The sequence below is a fragment of the Thermomyces dupontii genome, assembly GCF_041956625.1.
Source record: "Thermomyces dupontii strain NRRL 2155 unplaced genomic scaffold VTN31scaffold_1, whole genome shotgun sequence".
In the NCBI taxonomy this organism is placed as follows: domain Eukaryota; kingdom Fungi; phylum Ascomycota; class Eurotiomycetes; order Eurotiales; family Trichocomaceae; genus Thermomyces; species Thermomyces dupontii.
The window spans coordinates 2,698,956-2,714,951 of record NW_027192307.1 but is presented as its reverse complement, the minus strand read 5'-3'; the positions used below and the strand labels follow the sequence as shown (position 1 = coordinate 2,714,951).

Here is a 15,996-nt window from a genome sequence, read left to right as displayed (position 1 = left end):
TCATCCTTGTATTCACGTAACATTCAATTTTGTTCTGATGTACTCCGTAGGTAGGTCTCGGTTACAGTACTCCCTTCCATATCCATTGCCTAACCCGGAAATTCTATGGGGCCAACTCCAACTTGCCCTAAAATCTCAACAGACTTGCAACGGAAACAAAAAGGTACTCTGTACCTATTATGATTGAATTCTGATACTTAGATGCTGCTAGTTCTTCATTGTCTTGAGTTGCGAGTTGGTGAATCGGAGCGAGCTAACAAGCAACATCATGGAATCGTATCCCTGCTGTCATTTGACACCAGCGTACCAGTACAAATAGCCGAATGGAGGAAACACCAGTTCTTCGCCAATCCGAAGCTCCCAGAGATTCAAGGTTTCAATTGATCCCCTCCGTTCAGGTTGAAGCAAAGCAATTATTTCTTCTGGAGTTCGTCCACGAAAACATGAGGCATAGCTATCCCAGGCATAGAACAGAGGAAATATTGGGAGTATGTAAGTGAAAAACAGGTGGAAAGGTGAGTACCAGAAAGACGTGATTGTGAAAATAAAGAACGATCAGGAGCAATGTTACGTGGATTAATGCAGCAGGAGTGCGATGAGCAATTTCGAATATCCTGATTCAACTCGTCAGTATCAAGTCCAAATAGTCTCGCACTCAATGCCCTTTACAGACACAAACGCATCCGCACCATTGATAGTGCTCCTGAGCACCCTCCTCGCGTCCTCGTCTCTGAAATGATGAAAAGACATGGTAAACAGTCGACATTCCTTCGGCTTTTTGTGATCTTTGTAGTTCTGCTCCGTTCTTCCAATTAATGATAAATAATCAACAGTAGTATTCGTAGCATCAACCGGCTCAGTAATGTAATGAATATGCTTGCTTTTTTGATGGATTTCTGCCCAGGCTTCCCTGTGTGAGTGCAAATCAGCAAGGACAAATTCCACGGGTGGCAAGCGATTTTCCACCAGCTTCTTGTTAAGTATTGACTCGATTAGGGAGATTGGACCCTCTGAGCCAGCGCAGCAGTTAATAAAAATATAGGACGAAAGCTTCTTGAGAGTGGGGTCTTTCTCCTTCAATTCGGTTGATGATAGAAGATTAGACACAATCCATCACGTCGCAGGCATATGCAGCTGGCGATTCGACCGGAAAAGCCCTGTCGTTCGTCATCCATCTGCAAGAAGTCATATGTGCGTAGTTTCGCAGAGCCAAAGGTGTCCACTTGAGGTCTTCGATATCAACGGCATGATGACGAGGAAAAAGAGTAGGTAATCTTTTGGAGCATTTGCTGTTCTCTGTATTTCGGAGTTCCCCTGCTTATCCATCCCAAGTCCTTCGGACCCCTTAAAAATTGATACATACAGGTGTCCGGATCGACGCACAAAGGATTTTATGGCAAGCATACCTTCTGTACATCTGCTGTTATCAATACAGCCTGTGCAACGGTCCCAGTTCATAGTGCGCACAAATGCCAACTATTAGTCCTGTTTGATTCAGGACCTTGATGCACAGTTACACTAAATCTAGTACCTATTAGCGTAAGATCTGCTTTGACATTTGTGGATAACTGGGAGCAAACAAAAACAACCCAGCTCGGTGGTTACAAAGGTCTCAACACATACTTATGAGACTTGTACCTCATCTAAGGCAATAACGACTACCTACAAGAGCCGCTGAGGTCGAGGGGTCAGTCCAGTGTACCGGACGGCGAGGTGTGTACTCCTGGGACTATCCGCAGCCTTTGGCCGATTTGCAGTTCTCAAGAGTGTTTATTTTGCAGAAATTACCCTGGAACGTCAAGGAATGATCTTATGTGGTACGTGGCTGACAAGTTCATCCATCGATACTACTTCGTTAGCCCTAATCCTAACTTAAACCTTTCCGACTCATCTTGGATTGTTTCTGGTCACTACCCTAGCCTAGCTACCATGTAGCCGTCAATCATTTTACGAGTTCTTCACATTGGCCTGCTCCTCCTTTTCCTCTTCATCTGTTTCGCGCGTTGAAGAACTCGAATCCTTTGTACTCTCTTCAGAGAACAGATATAGATCTGGGTTTCCGAGGGGAACTGTGGCAAAGCGCATCAGCGCAGCCCGATTCACCTCCGGCGTTAACTGGGCGCCGTCGCCAATGAGTTCTTCCAAGTAAGAGAAGTAACGAACAAAGAATCCCGGCGTGATAGTGTTAATGAAGACAGCTTCCTCATCGAATGGGTTGCTAAAGCGGTGCGGTAAACGAATTGGAACGGTAACCATCTCCCCCGCCTTTGCATCGATATCAGGTCTGCCCGGAGAATGAAATCGTACAGTGCCTTTCTGTCATCACGTTCAGAGATGGATCTGTCAGCTGGAGAGGGACGCAGTGTTGACGTACCTTGACGAAGAAGCCCTCGTCATGCATTTCGTGAAAATGGAAAACAGGGCCAGTGCTTCGTGGAGGCAATAGGCTTTCAATGACGGCAAGGCGATACTGGGTATTCGATCCGTCTTCAATCACCCGGTATAAATCTGCGGATTTTTCATCAGACTGTCAGCATGTGAGTGAAATTACTTTGACTAACATTGGCCCAGACGGCGCCATGGCACGTCATCTGGTTTGAAATGATTCATTCGCAGTGTTTTCGCATATTCAGAGGTTGTGTGGTCCATGTTTGAGCAGTAACTGCCGTTTCCAGAAGCCGGTTATGAGTTGCTGAAAACCCAGAACGTGGTGAGTTCCCAGAAAGTATACTCAGAGGGTATTTAATGTGCATGTAGACCTCCAATTTCAATGCTCGGTAAGACGAACTGCACTACGTGAAACTACAGTCAGACGAGGTCAGGGCCAAAAAGAAGGATCGAGACTATGTCGCCATACGTGGTACAATATAGTCTTGCAAGCGTATGCGCAAAGCAAAATTCACAAAATATGAGTATGGTAAGGCTCGGATTCTGACAGAATGTCAAGGGGAGAGTACGTTTCACTCTTCCTTCCAATGCACTTCCAGAAGACATCGACAGCTGTGGGACGTATAGGCAGTGCGGCAGCTAGTCTTCCACATATTGGTCAGTTAGTAGTACGGAGCAAGGACAAGTCAAACGCACCACGAATGATGAGCTAGCACGTTGAATGAGTTGCATCCATTCTTTCTCCGTCCGCGGTTTCACATTGTGCATCGTGGTCAAGGTAACATCTCGGCGGCGGTATATCTTTTCGTCATGTGGCGCAAACAAGCCATGCTCAGGGGAAACCAGCTCGTTGATCAGCAGCACTGCTCGTGCGTTACGTTTTAAGACAGATACTAGGTCTTGTAGCACTGCCAAGCAGTCTTCATCTGACATATTCCAAAACAAATTGAAGGCTGCGTAGATTATATTTTGGCCGGAATCCGAGTTGTCGACAGCGGCTTGCTGAGGAGAGGAGGCCGAAATTTCGCGCTCATCGAGCGTGATGTTTGTGAACGTTTGAGTAAGCAGAGTTGAGAATATCTGGTTCTGTCTCCCAATCTCAACAACTCTCAGTAGTTCATTTCGTCTCTTGTCGAACCATTCGACAAAAAGAAACATCCCAGGATCTAGACCTTAGGGTTAGGGTTAGCACGGAGTCCCGTCGAGTTCGCAATTAGCTTTAGACTAACCACTCCGAATAATTCCTTCCATGGCAACTTTGAATTGAGCTCCCTTGTCAGGGTGCGCTGCGTGCCAATCGTACATCGATTTTCCCCAACTTGAGCTTATTAGACATGGCACTCAACATGCAGCGAACTACTTACACGTAATCAAAAGCTGGCTGGCCTTCCCAGTAATCATTCGGCATAATTTTGAGAGCATCAGCAAGATGAGCACTGGCAACACGAGTCTCAAAAAGTCTATGATAGCATTAGAAATGGCACTATCTGCAGGCTTGTTGACGTACTGGAAACATAGAAATGCCCTGAATCTTGCATCCTTGAGAACCTCTTCCGAGATGGCCGTATGTGCGAACCAACAGTCAGAGACCTCTTTCACAATATCCTCACATGCGTTGAGTCGCAGTATGCACAGAAGTTTCCTCTCAGGCAGGCCTGTCTTAGCAGCAAGCTCCGAAACGTGGGCTTTACCATGCAGAGGGATGGCATCCAGGATCCTATGTTCTAGAAGCGCTAAAAGCGCTCCATGATCCCAGTTACATGAGACATATTCATGAAGAAACTCATGCGGTCCATTCAATAACTTGGTCAGCTGCTTGGTGAGGCCGAATATGGTTCTCTTGGCCTCCTCGATATTGCTCCTCCGGTCACCCAAATAGGTTGGCTGAGAGGTCCACAGATCTGTTCTGGCACCGACATCGAGCGATGGCTCCGTTATGGAGTTCTCTTTGAGACGCTCAATGAGATCAGAGGTCTGCTGGAAAATTTGCTCTGCTAGAGAGATCAGAGTGACTGGCATGGGCGCTGTCATCCTCCTTGAATTCAATATCAATGTGAGAGAGACTGCGAGTAATGAATATGTTGCAAAACTCCTACTCAAGAAACTTAGCTTAAAGATGGATAGAAGTCGTCACAGGCCAAAGAATCGTCTCTAAAACAGTATCAGACGAATTGAGTAATTGGGCCCCGAGACTGTCGAAAGTCTGTGACATAGATGTGGTCTAGTTATACGACCTTCTTTCTTTGCTTTCACATGCTCCAATAACTGAAAATGTAGTGTTCCAAACCAAAGCAGATCTGTAGATACTACTAATTAGGTACAAGTATGTAGTAGTACTACTACCTACCTCCTAGATGCTTGGACTCCACTGAACCGGGACGCCAAAAGTTCCAAAATAAAATGTGTCTCTCTCACGTCATTTGTCATTGTAATTTGTAGCACAATGAATGTCACACGTAAACAACCAGAGCAGATATTCATGCCTCTTCTGTCATCATATTGGATGCGCGAAAGTTCCGACCGTCAGACCAGGGTTATCACGTGACAATAGCAAACCCTAGACTAGTTCTGATCCATGGTGCAGCGAGAATATCCAAGCTCACCACCGTAGTACAATTAGTGGTGGAACATGTTAGCACAAGGCATGTAAAGAAAAGTGAATCTCATAATCCAGGGGGTCTTAGCTCGTACTTATAAGTAGTAGTACTCATGAGTCCATAGTACAAGACTGGTACAGTTTTCGCACAACAGTCATACTATTACATGCAGGTAATGTGACTTGCAAGCGATATGAAATAGCTCAAGCTAGTATGACATTGAATTCACAGCTTGAGTAAAATATTATGGCAGATTATGACCAAGCTGCATCATTCCGCAACGTATTCAATTCTGTGTAAAGTCGTTCAACAGCATCTGCAAGCCAAGAATCGGATGACAGGATCTGATCTGATCAACCCTCTCAGAAACAAAAGTAAGTGTGTTCTTTGTGTACCGCTTTTGGTTCGTCACATTTTCCAATTATTCTTTGAGCTGTGTCCAGAGCCTGGTCTGTCTGGAATCATTCATCTCGGACCCAACTGATGAGTCGCCTCTCTTCGCGACGAACAAGCTCGACCAAAGATGACAAGTGGTCCTCTACTATCACCAGTCGCAAGTAGAGGGACTAAATTCTCTCGTAGAAGCGGGGAATTCGTGACACAAGGACTTTCTCGAGTCGATGCAGTTGAAGTGCCATTGCCATATCGGTATTCTGCATCCCATCGAAAGTGATCTGACACCGAACTTGGGCTAACTGATACTGGGGGACGACCGCCTTCTTCATCTCGCTCCGTGAAAAGTCTGTCAGACGAGACCAAGGCAATTTTTGACCACCGGATCAATTTCGAGAGCACCGATAGTGGCTCTGATTTCCGCCTTCGAAACGGACAATTCTCGTGCCGAAGCATGGATTCCACTCCATACGCCATCAGACTCAAACTCAAGCTCATACTTCGCATTGGGATATCTCGTGCAAATTGCATCGTAAGCTTCTTGAAAATGGGTCCCGCTGTTACTGAGAGGCTTTTCAAGCGATATAATAGGAGAGAGTGCGGAGCGGAGATATCCATGGAGTCGCGCCTGCGCTCGTAAGGTAGACATAATTCGTCACGAGTTCATCCATTGTTGTGGGATGACAGCTCGGACGTCCCGCATGGTATTCATCGCAAGACTGGAAATACCGGATGTTCGCTGGAAGATCATGGCAGAGACTTGGATATTGAGACAAGAGTCTAGGCAGCACAAGGAAACGCAGAACTGGAATGAGAAGGCACAGATTGGTCACCATCCAGACAAATGAATTCTGTCGAGACACACGGCTGAGCCAGCTTTGAATGTTATCCGCACCTTGAAAAACGTGACGCGTCAATCGATGCTTTGTGGCAATCTGCGGCGTTGGCTTTCTATTCATGTCCCGATTATGTGGTGACTTAACGTCAGGAGTCTTGCGTGACTGGACCCATGAATTTCCAATCACTTCGGTCATGTTAAAGGAAATGGAAGGCATAATTAGCTCGGGCCCTTGGAATGAGGAGGAATCTGTTGCCAATGTTGACTCCGGTTGACTTATTCTTTCAAACTAATTGGTAAGGTTAGTCAACACCATCCACGGGGTCAATGATAGTCACGACAACTCACAATGCCCGAGAAATCTCCTGGTTGGATGACTTTCTGATGATATATTTCATGAGCCAAAGTTCACAGTGCTTCTTGCTTGGCTGGTTGGTTACGAAGAGTAAGAGGGATTTTGGTGCTCAAGGAATGCACGAGGGTTAGTAACTCGAGCTGCACTACCCAGTCGTTCTATCCTATGCTAATACCTATAAGAACAGCTGAACCGAACTCCCAGACAAGATCTTTAGGATATCTCACTGCACGTTTGTTAATGTTGCAAATTCCGCGCATGGCGCCTGCCCCTCCAGGCACGCCACGATATGCTTTGCGTCGTCTTTCCACAACTCCGCGCAGCAAGAAGAGGGTCAAGCAGGTCAGTAGACTGCTTCATGTACTCAACGAGAAAAAGGCCGATGCGCTGCGGGAGAAAGGTCTCAACGTCGAGGACTTGGATGAAGTGGAACAGAAGCAATATCGGCTGGAGATTATGGCAGAGTTGGTCCTCAACGTCTTGGAGAGGGCGGCTGGTCCGGAGCAGGTGCAGGACCAGATTTCAGCTGCGGCGCGTGAGATGAATGCTGTGGATGTCGATATATCGATGTATCTCTCCAGCTGAAGGCTGGGTCATGTGTACGTACTTGATGATTGACTACTTGTACTAACAAGACCCTGCATAGACTTTGAGCCGTGAATAGTATTGCCAATGGATACCATCAAAGGACCAACCATCTCCAGGTACCCATACAGATGCCTCCGAAACATTTGCGAACGAGCCCGACCTGAAGATTTCCACCGTCTCTGTTTGCGGACACACCCGGTGCCGCCTCTGTTTGGAGTTGATAAGTTGCCGTCCTTCATCTATTCCTAATGCTCGGTCACTTGCTCTCCATTGATACTCCTTCAATGCTTTCCCTTCTCCAGGGCCATTGTGTCTCCAGATTCTACGAGGCCGTTCCACAAGGAAGGAGCGCAGACGTGCCCTTTTCCTTCCCACTACCTGTCCTGCGTCTTAGCTTCCCCCCGGCAGTGTTGCTCACCACCTGGCACCTTCCCACTCTGCCAGCAACTGCGGCATTATAAATACATCAAATGCTTCGTCTCCCTCTCATTTTCCTTTTCTTCTCTTCAAATCTCGTCTGCTCAATTGGACTCGTTTACCATTGCCATCTCTGCATTGTTGTGACCATGTCGTCTCTTCGCTCCATCCGAGGGATACCCCGCTCCAAGGCCCATTGTGGCCCTCGTGGTCCGGACCAGGTGAGTAGGGCCCCCTCTGAACCCGTCTTGACCTCCTCTCTCGGTCTTTCTCCTCCTGCTCCCTCCCGTATTCCTATCCCTGTTCGCGGCCCACCGCCGCCGTCATCGCCCTTGGCCCTCGTGTCTCTTTCCACCCCCTCGCCTGTCCCTCAGACCCCCGCTTCCCCCTCTGCCGGCCTCTCTGAGCGCCGCAAGGCCCGGGAGAACCGGGCGCGGCCATGGGTTGAGAACCTTCCCATGAAGTCGAGTTGTCCCCATTCTCATGTCTCCCCTTCTGTTTCTCCTGTTTCTTCTCCTGTTTGTCCTTCTGTGTCTCCTTCTGTTTCTTCTGGTTCTCCTGCTTCTTCTGTTTCTTCTGTTTCTTCTGTTTCTCCTTCTGTTTCTCCCGTTTCTTCTGTTTGTCCTTCCGTGTCTCCTTCTGTTTCTTCTGTTTCTCCTGCTTCTTCTGTTTCTTCTGTTTCTCCTTCTGTTTCTCCTTTTTCTCCTTCCCCTCAAAACCCCCCTTCCCTCTCTACCGTCCTCTCCGAGCGCCGCAATGCCCGGATAAACCGGGTGCGGCCATGGGTTGAGGACGGCCATACAAGGACGCGCGCGACAATCGGTAATCAGCCAGCGCGCTCGGTTCGCTTTCCTCCTCTTCCCCGTCCTCCTTTCCGCCCCCGTGTCCGCGACAAGGTCGCCCCCTCAGCGATACCGAGCTCCGTGCTGCCGCCGAAAAGTATCCTGGCCAAACTTGCGGACGAGGCCAAGGAGAAATCCACGAAGCGCGTCCAGTTTTCCGACATCGTCCGCATCCAGCACGTCAGCTGCTGGATTTACCCGAACAAGCACGTCTTTTCAGAGCGGGCTTCTCGTTCTGGGTAGACTCCAGGGCTGCGTGTTTCCCCTTTGGAGAAGCCAGATGAACGATTGCTCGAGTCTGAGCTATCGCCAGAGGGGAGTATGCACTGTTCACAACCCGGCTGTTTCTGGTGCAGGATCGCGCGCTTTGAGTAACGCCTTGCCTTTTCCGGCGTTCGACTCCCCGAAAGTGCCGACGTGGTTGGGCTTGGAATCTTGGAAAGATTTGACAACGCGAAAAGGTAGCTAGCGCCTTTGAAGCGTCTGTTGATCACCCTCCGACTTCCATGCCATGTTACTCGCCGGTATGATGCGGGAGAGACGATGCCCTCACACAAGGCATCAAGGCTACGCAGTGCAGCGTCAAAAGCGTCGACGGTGAGTCTTGCTACTTCGATTATTCTTCTTCATGTTCTGACTGCTTGAAGCACTGCACTGGTCAACATTGGGTTGTGTTCAGTGTTTCGCTTGGGGCCTGCAAGGAGGGCAGTTCCCCGGGGAGGATTGGTGAATGTGTGGAATACCAGGTGAGTGCCCCCCATCAAGGATTTCGTATATCGAAATGCTTGGAGGGGGTTGTTTATCACAAAGTGTGTCAACCCGAGGTCTTTGATGGGCGAGTGGAAGATCAATATACATGCTTGTTGTTTGCGTCAATCAGGTTGCTGGTTATGCAGATACTGTTTGAATCAATCGCCTGTCAGTCAGTGAACTGGAGCACGCAAGATCGGATTACCGGATGGCAGTCAAGCATCCCCTGGGTGTAGGTAGATTAGATTATGGGCAATCCATCTGTATCCATGGAAAGCCTTGCCAGCCTTTTGAATAACAATTCCCCAAAACGCACCAAATTGATACGATTAGAGTAACGTCTGTTGCCCTGTGAAATTAATACTGCATGCCCTGTGAGGCCAGTTTCCCTTGACCAATACGGAGTACGAGTACACTAAACCCGATTTGATTCTTTTTCGAATTGGGACTACCTACGGAGTACTCGTAGTGTCCTGTGAGAATTACGTTCTGCCCTGTGAGAATATAAAAGGACCCTGTTCGGAATGCTCAATTTGGTACAACTGTTCCGGCTTGTGTCGTGTCCCGTCTTCTGTCGGATTACGTTACATGACTAACTACGTAACATTGTGAAATTTGAAGATTTTCCTGGGACTACGACACGACGGAGTACTTATTTTTAGGTACCTATGTACTAGTACTCGTAGGCCTGGCAGCCTGGCTCGGCGACCATCGGATCGGAGAAACTGTCTGGCCGTGCAATTGCCTGGACCATGGGCTCGGCGATGTTTGTTGGCTTCGTGAAATTTGACAGCTCAAACACCGCTTGGTTTGGGCCGTTCGGCTCAGGAAAACACTCTGGTCACTGAATTGTACTCGACAACTTATTTCACCGGTTAGCATGAAATCGCTGAGAGAGACTAAAGTCCGATTCTCATCACAACGCCATCTCAAGCCATGTGCTCACGTTGTCTCTGCCTGAGAAAACAGCTTCTTCGCGCCGTGAAGCGGCAAAACATCCCACACCGGACCAGCGCGTATCCTCGATGTTATTGCTACTACACAAGACTTTCTGACCGACCTGCCGTTACATCCATACCTGGCCCCAAAGTCAGGTATTGCAGCACTTCCACCGCGAGCGCCAAACTACAAACGCAGGCAGTAGATCATCGAGAAATTGGAACAGCTCAGGAACTTTTTACGACATCCCTCTATAGTCCTGGTTCCCCCCTCTTCCTGCCGAACGGAACGCATGTCGTCAACAAATTGATCGCATTTCTTCGCGCGCAATACCGGCAATATGGGTTTCGTGAAGTTCTGACTCCGAACATATATAAGAAATCTCTATGGGAGGTTTCAGGCCACTGGCAGAACTACAAGGATGACATATACGAAGTGCGTGGGCGAGGAGCCACGGGCGAGACGGAAGGGGCACAACCAGGCGAAGACGAAACGTATGGGTTGAAGCCAATGAATTGTCCCGGGCACTGTCTTCTATTCAAATCGCAGAGGCGCTCGTACCGTGATCTCCCCATACGATTCGCTGATTTCAGCCCTCTGCATCGCAATGAGATTTCGGGATCTCTGAGTGGACTGACCAGAGTGCGACGATTCCATCAAGATGACGGCCACATATTCTGTCGGCCACAACAGATCAAGAAAGAGATTGCCTTGGCATTGGGATTTGTGGACATGGTGATGAAAACTTTTGGACTGGGGCAGTATCGATTGGTTCTTTCCACCCGGCCAGAAAAGGATTTCATCGGAAGCCTGGAACTATGGGACCGTGCCGAAGCGCAATTGCGAGATGCCTTAAATAACACGGGCCGCAGTTGGGAAATCAATGAGGGCGATGGTGCATTTTATGGGCCGAAAATCGACATTCAGCTACAAGATTCAGATGGGAAATATCATCAATTGTCGACCATCCAATTGGATCTTAATCTGCCCCAGCGTTTCGGGCTCGAGTACCAGGTGCCAGAGGGAGAGGAGGACTACAATGCTGACACTCCAGGGAGGGCAACCCCGGTGCTGGTCCACCGCGCGGTCTTTGGATCGTTGGAACGTTTCTTGGCCCTGCTGATCGAGCGGTCCTCAGGTCGTTGGCCATTTTGGCTATCTCCACGACAGGGTATCATTCTCACTGTTCAGCAAGATGATGCCGTCCTTCGCCAGGCAGAGACAGCGTTAACCAAGTTCTCGGGGTTTCGAGCACTCTTATCCCGCCCTGATGACGAAACTTATTCACCACCTGCACCCATCAGTCCAACGGATCCCACCTTTCTGATTGATCTCGATACAAGCAGTCAATCCCTGGGAAAGAAAATCCAACGAGCGAAACAGATGAAGTACAACCTTATATTCGTGCTGGGGTCGCGAAACCTCGCTGATGGCAGCATTGAGGTGGACATCTCAGGGCAACTCCAAGGTTGCGGGGACGACAGGGCTGGCTTGGTACGCCAAGTATTCGCCGATTATGCGACGGACCCTTCATTGAACAATCCGCGTGCAATCAAGATGCAGATTGAGGATGTATATCCAGCCCTGTTGCAGCTGGAGCGGAACTTCGTGTGATGGTGCTGGAAGAATTGACTGCATACTCTGTAGGTTACCTTAGCCTTTCATATCCCGAATAGAATGTACATTAGCTAGATGAAACTGCGGAGCAGAACAGATTTCTCATGCCAGGACATGCCTTCCGGGATCATCCGGAAGTACGTAAATTGATTGGATGTGATCATGCGTCGTTCTGGATGACTTGGACACTCTTCAGTAGCTTACGGTACTCATATACTTCGCGAACGATGAGACGTCCCTAGTCCCTGGGCGTCCGTTCAACACAGCTAGTTCGTAGTTCGGGAACTTCCAAGTAAGGTGATGTTTGCCTTTCATGATTCAATTCAAAGGCATCCAATCCATCGATTACGAAGTGCTTGTACCTTTCTAGCCAAGGAGATCCACGTACGATGAATTGGAGACCATATTCTTCGTTCATACTAGCTATTGCCTGGGCCGGAAGAGAAAAAAAATGTCAAAGTATGAGACCATAACGGGAGTCGAACCTGAGAAGTTGAATGTAACTCGGCCATGCAGGAGCATGGAACTTGAAATTGAACACATCATCCATCCCGACAGTGCAGCGCTGAAAACCACCAACTCCAGTCAGTTCAAGCTACGTTAACCAAACTGGGTTAGGGTAAGTCAGATACATGGATTGTTAATTTAACCCAGGACAACCAATAATGACGGTCTGCTCACCGCGGGCGCTTCTGATCGCGCGCGGCTCGGTAGCATCACAATTTAGGTACAATACCCCTTCCGGTTTGGCGCGGGCCAGAGTTCTGCAAGCCGCATCATCCATCGATTAGCTACGGTACAGTTGTCCTCCCGTCGGTACGGAGTACGGAGTAGTTGTGGAGAAGAAAAGAGAGCGCGGTGCTGAGTGAGCCTGACAGATCCATGAATGGGTCGACTCCCAGAACCCCCACGAGTTTTGCTGTCAGCCACTTGACGCTAGCCTTTTGGCTTGTGCAGATCAATAGTCCCGTCCATGGCCAAAAAGGAAGAGACAACCGACCTTCAACATTCTCATCATCAGCACTTCAACTGATCGATGATGCACTTGTTGTGGTGAATCTTAGAAGTCCTCCATCCACAGCTGCGGTGGCGTCTTTAGCGCGCCTCCTCCGGAGGAATGGCAGAGCCCACTCCTCGCAAGTCCACCAGGAAGAGTGCCTTTTCCTGCGAAGCCTGTCGAAAGCGAAAGGTGCATTTCAAGCTCCTCTGTTGGATATAATACATGACAAAATACAAAAACTTAGTTTGAATCGAAGACGCGTGTGGCTGATACGCATCACAGGTCAAGTGCAATGGTGCCACTCCCTCGTGCGCTCGATGTGCTTCACGCGGTGAGCCGTGTGTCTATGCAATGTAAGCTACGGCTCCTTAAGTTAATCTTTTGCTCTCGGCCCCGATTTCCTGCTTTGTTACGAGGCTGATCAGTCGTGAATCGGTTCAGTACACCGTCAATATCGTACACGAAGAGTCTCGAGGCCAGAGTCGCACAACTGGAAGAAACACTAGCAAAACTCCAGGGATATCGCTCGGACAAAGCCTCTGAATCCAGTCCGGGCGGGTCGACCGGTGTGCAATCTAATAGCCCTGTAGGGAATACATCCAGGGAAGAGGCTAGTGAAGATGTGCCAGACTTGACAGGGGGCTTTCAGGGACTGACGGTGGAAGACGATGGGCGTATCTCGTTCCATGGGCAAACTAGTCTCTTCCACCTCCCTGGAGAGGTAGTTAACGAAATGACAACGAGCTCCCAGGTTCCAGCGGAAATGGAGGCCCGAAAAGAGCGTCTGATCAACAATGCATGGCAACAGCGGGCATTTGAACAGCTCTCCGGCATCCCGGTAATGCCTTTTATTCGAACATGAATAAGAATGCATATTAACATCAAAAACCAGGAACCTATACAATACTTGCTTGATTTCCATTGGTGCTGGATTCAACCACTCTTCAACTTTGTCTACCGTCCGGCATTCACACGTATGGCTCTCTGCTCATCAAAAGGAGATCTCACAGACTGGTAGGACTCACTGCTGAGTAGGCGACATGAAAGTGGCCGGACCGTACTATTCGGATGCACTGCTTAATGCCATCGTTTCACACTCGATCCGATGGTGCAAAGACGAGCCTCGAGTGGTACCACTGCTGGAAGCATATGGAGGAAGTAACAAGTTCTTCGAAGCCGCCATCAGTGGCGTCTTTGATGCTCTCAAGACCGGTTATCCAAGAATTCCAACAGTACAGACACTCTTGTTACTCAGTGCTCAAGAGTGTGGTCGAGGGAATCGAACACAAGCCTGGTTGTACAGCGGCATGGCATTTCGATTGGTAGAGGACCTCGGGATATCGGTCGATAGTCGCAAGTACTCCAGATCGGTTCCCTTCAGTGATGAGGACATTGAGGTCCGCAATCGATTATTCTGGAGCTGCTATTTCTGGGACAAACTAATATCGCTCTACTTTGGCCGATCGCCCATGATACAGCACTCACGGGTCAGTCCACCACGAATAATATGTAAGTCCCAATGACCGAGCCGATCGAACTCTGCCTGACGATGGACCAGTGGATGACACTGCGGAAATCGACATCTGGTACCCGCACGGAGTGACCTTTCCAGAAGGCACTCAATACCCCCCAATGCAGGCTCATTCGACATCATGTTTCATGAAAATGTGCAGCCTCGCCGAGATCCTGAACCAAATCATTATCCATATCTATGATCCATTGCGGCAGACCGGGGAGACCGAACTCAGGAATTGTGTTTCGGAACAAGAAAAGAATCTTCGTCGCTGGTGGGACAACCTGCCCGACTACTTGAAACTTGTGACAAGTCGTCTTCCTCGATACTGTCCCCCTAGCCATATCGTCACTTTAAAGTAAGTCGCTCTTCATTGCGCCTTCGAAGCATCAGCTGAGCCATTTTTGTCAGCTGTCTTTATCACACGGTAAATATTCTCCTTCACCGTGCGATTCTGTGCGGTCGGTCTCTTGGATCCAGCAGAGAACAGCCAGATGCGAAACATCTCATTCATTGCTTGAACTCTGCGACCTCAATCCTTGCGCTATTTGATTTGTATCGCCGTACATTTGGCGACGGCTATGTCGTTCTGTCGTTGGCATACAGTGTATATACAGCATCGTCAATATTTCTCCTTGAAATCAAGGCACTCAAGTTCGCAGCACCAGCTACCGTTGAGAAGGTTAAATACTGCGTTCAGTCTTTGAAGCGACTACAGGGCGCCAACCCAGGTATTTCCATCTCCCTCGCCATGAGAGCTTGTGCTGACCTGCGAATTTGATAGTTGTCAAAACTGGCCTGGGTCTCATCCATCAGGAGTTGCAGAAATTGCATGTCGACATCGACGTTGCATCTCCCAGCTCACCTCCTTCGAATATGTCTTCGATACATGCGAATCTCTCTCAAGCAAATCACCAACAGCAGCAGCAACAGTCCATCAGTAACCATGAGTCCCCGATACCGCCATCCAGCTCTGTACCAGCTCCAAGTTCGATACTTATCGCTGCGCAGACGATATCCAAGAACTCTCCACCAGGCCCTTTCGAGCCATACGATTACCAGCCGCACATGGCATCCTTTGCCGTCCCACAGCAACAGACCGCCTTTCTCACAACGCACATGTCCGGTACTCCGCATTTCCATTGTGGCACCATGGCACCCGATTCGATGCTGAATCTCGACGCCTCGGCGCCACCATACGATAATCTGCCAGAGGTCTACCAGGCATTCTTCGACACTGAGCCTATCAGCGCCAATATGCATCCCGGAGAATACGATCCGGCTGGGTGGGGAACGTCTCCGAGGGGAGCATCCCGATGATTGTCTCAGACTCATTTTCTGAACCAGCTTTTCTTCGTGCAGGTCTGGAACGTTCTTAGTCTTCCAGTACATATTGGCCAGTCGTGTGTTTCCGACCGCCCCTTGTCATCAGCTACGTCTGGTTCCTGCATGATACCAGAACAATGCTTAGACTTTCAAGATGCCGAGTACGACTCAGGACAGGATTGTCGTTTCCCCGTAGTGTCCGCGATCTCTCCTTGCGACCGTCTCCGCTGGGGCAGGAGTGACTCATTGAGAGCCACTTCAACTTCGTGGGTGTCTACATGACTTGCATCCATATTGTAGGCCTACTGGCACAAGAATGGTCTCGTCTCAGAGAAGCACACGTTCCGCCATGACTTTGGGATAAACCCATCACATGCCTTGCTAGAATTAACTCATCAATAAGCTATCATGGATGAAGAGAGAAATAGCAGAC

The 15,996-nt window shown here is 49.0% G+C and overlaps 3 protein-coding genes across 3 annotated transcripts; 2 read left to right on the top strand and 1 right to left on the bottom strand.

The window, feature by feature from the left end:
* Positions 1 to 1,947: 1,947 nt before the first annotated feature.
* Positions 1,948 to 2,649, bottom strand: VTN31DRAFT_1022 (uncharacterized protein; the record flags this gene model as incomplete). The annotated part of the gene is made up of 4 exons (XM_069401034.1): positions 1,948 to 2,115; positions 2,164 to 2,316; positions 2,375 to 2,508; positions 2,562 to 2,649. 4 exons carry the CDS (start codon positions 2,647 to 2,649, stop codon positions 1,948 to 1,950), a joined length of 543 nt encoding a protein of 180 aa, XP_069263878.1.
* A 7,455-nt stretch (positions 2,650 to 10,104) lies between these two features.
* VTN31DRAFT_1021 (uncharacterized protein) lies at positions 10,105 to 11,721 on the top strand (the record flags this gene model as incomplete). The annotated part of the gene is made up of 1 exon (XM_069401033.1): positions 10,105 to 11,721. One exon carries the CDS (start codon positions 10,105 to 10,107, stop codon positions 11,719 to 11,721), a length of 1,617 nt encoding a protein of 538 aa, XP_069263877.1.
* A 1,120-nt stretch (positions 11,722 to 12,841) lies between these two features.
* Positions 12,842 to 15,557, top strand: VTN31DRAFT_1020 (uncharacterized protein; the record flags this gene model as incomplete). Its single annotated transcript, XM_069401032.1, has 8 exons — positions 12,842 to 12,913; positions 13,007 to 13,077; positions 13,166 to 13,562; positions 13,617 to 13,698; positions 13,760 to 14,233; positions 14,283 to 14,595; positions 14,649 to 14,968; positions 15,022 to 15,557. 8 exons carry the CDS (start codon positions 12,842 to 12,844, stop codon positions 15,555 to 15,557), a joined length of 2,265 nt encoding a protein of 754 aa, XP_069263876.1.
* Positions 15,558 to 15,996: the final 439 nt, after the last annotated feature.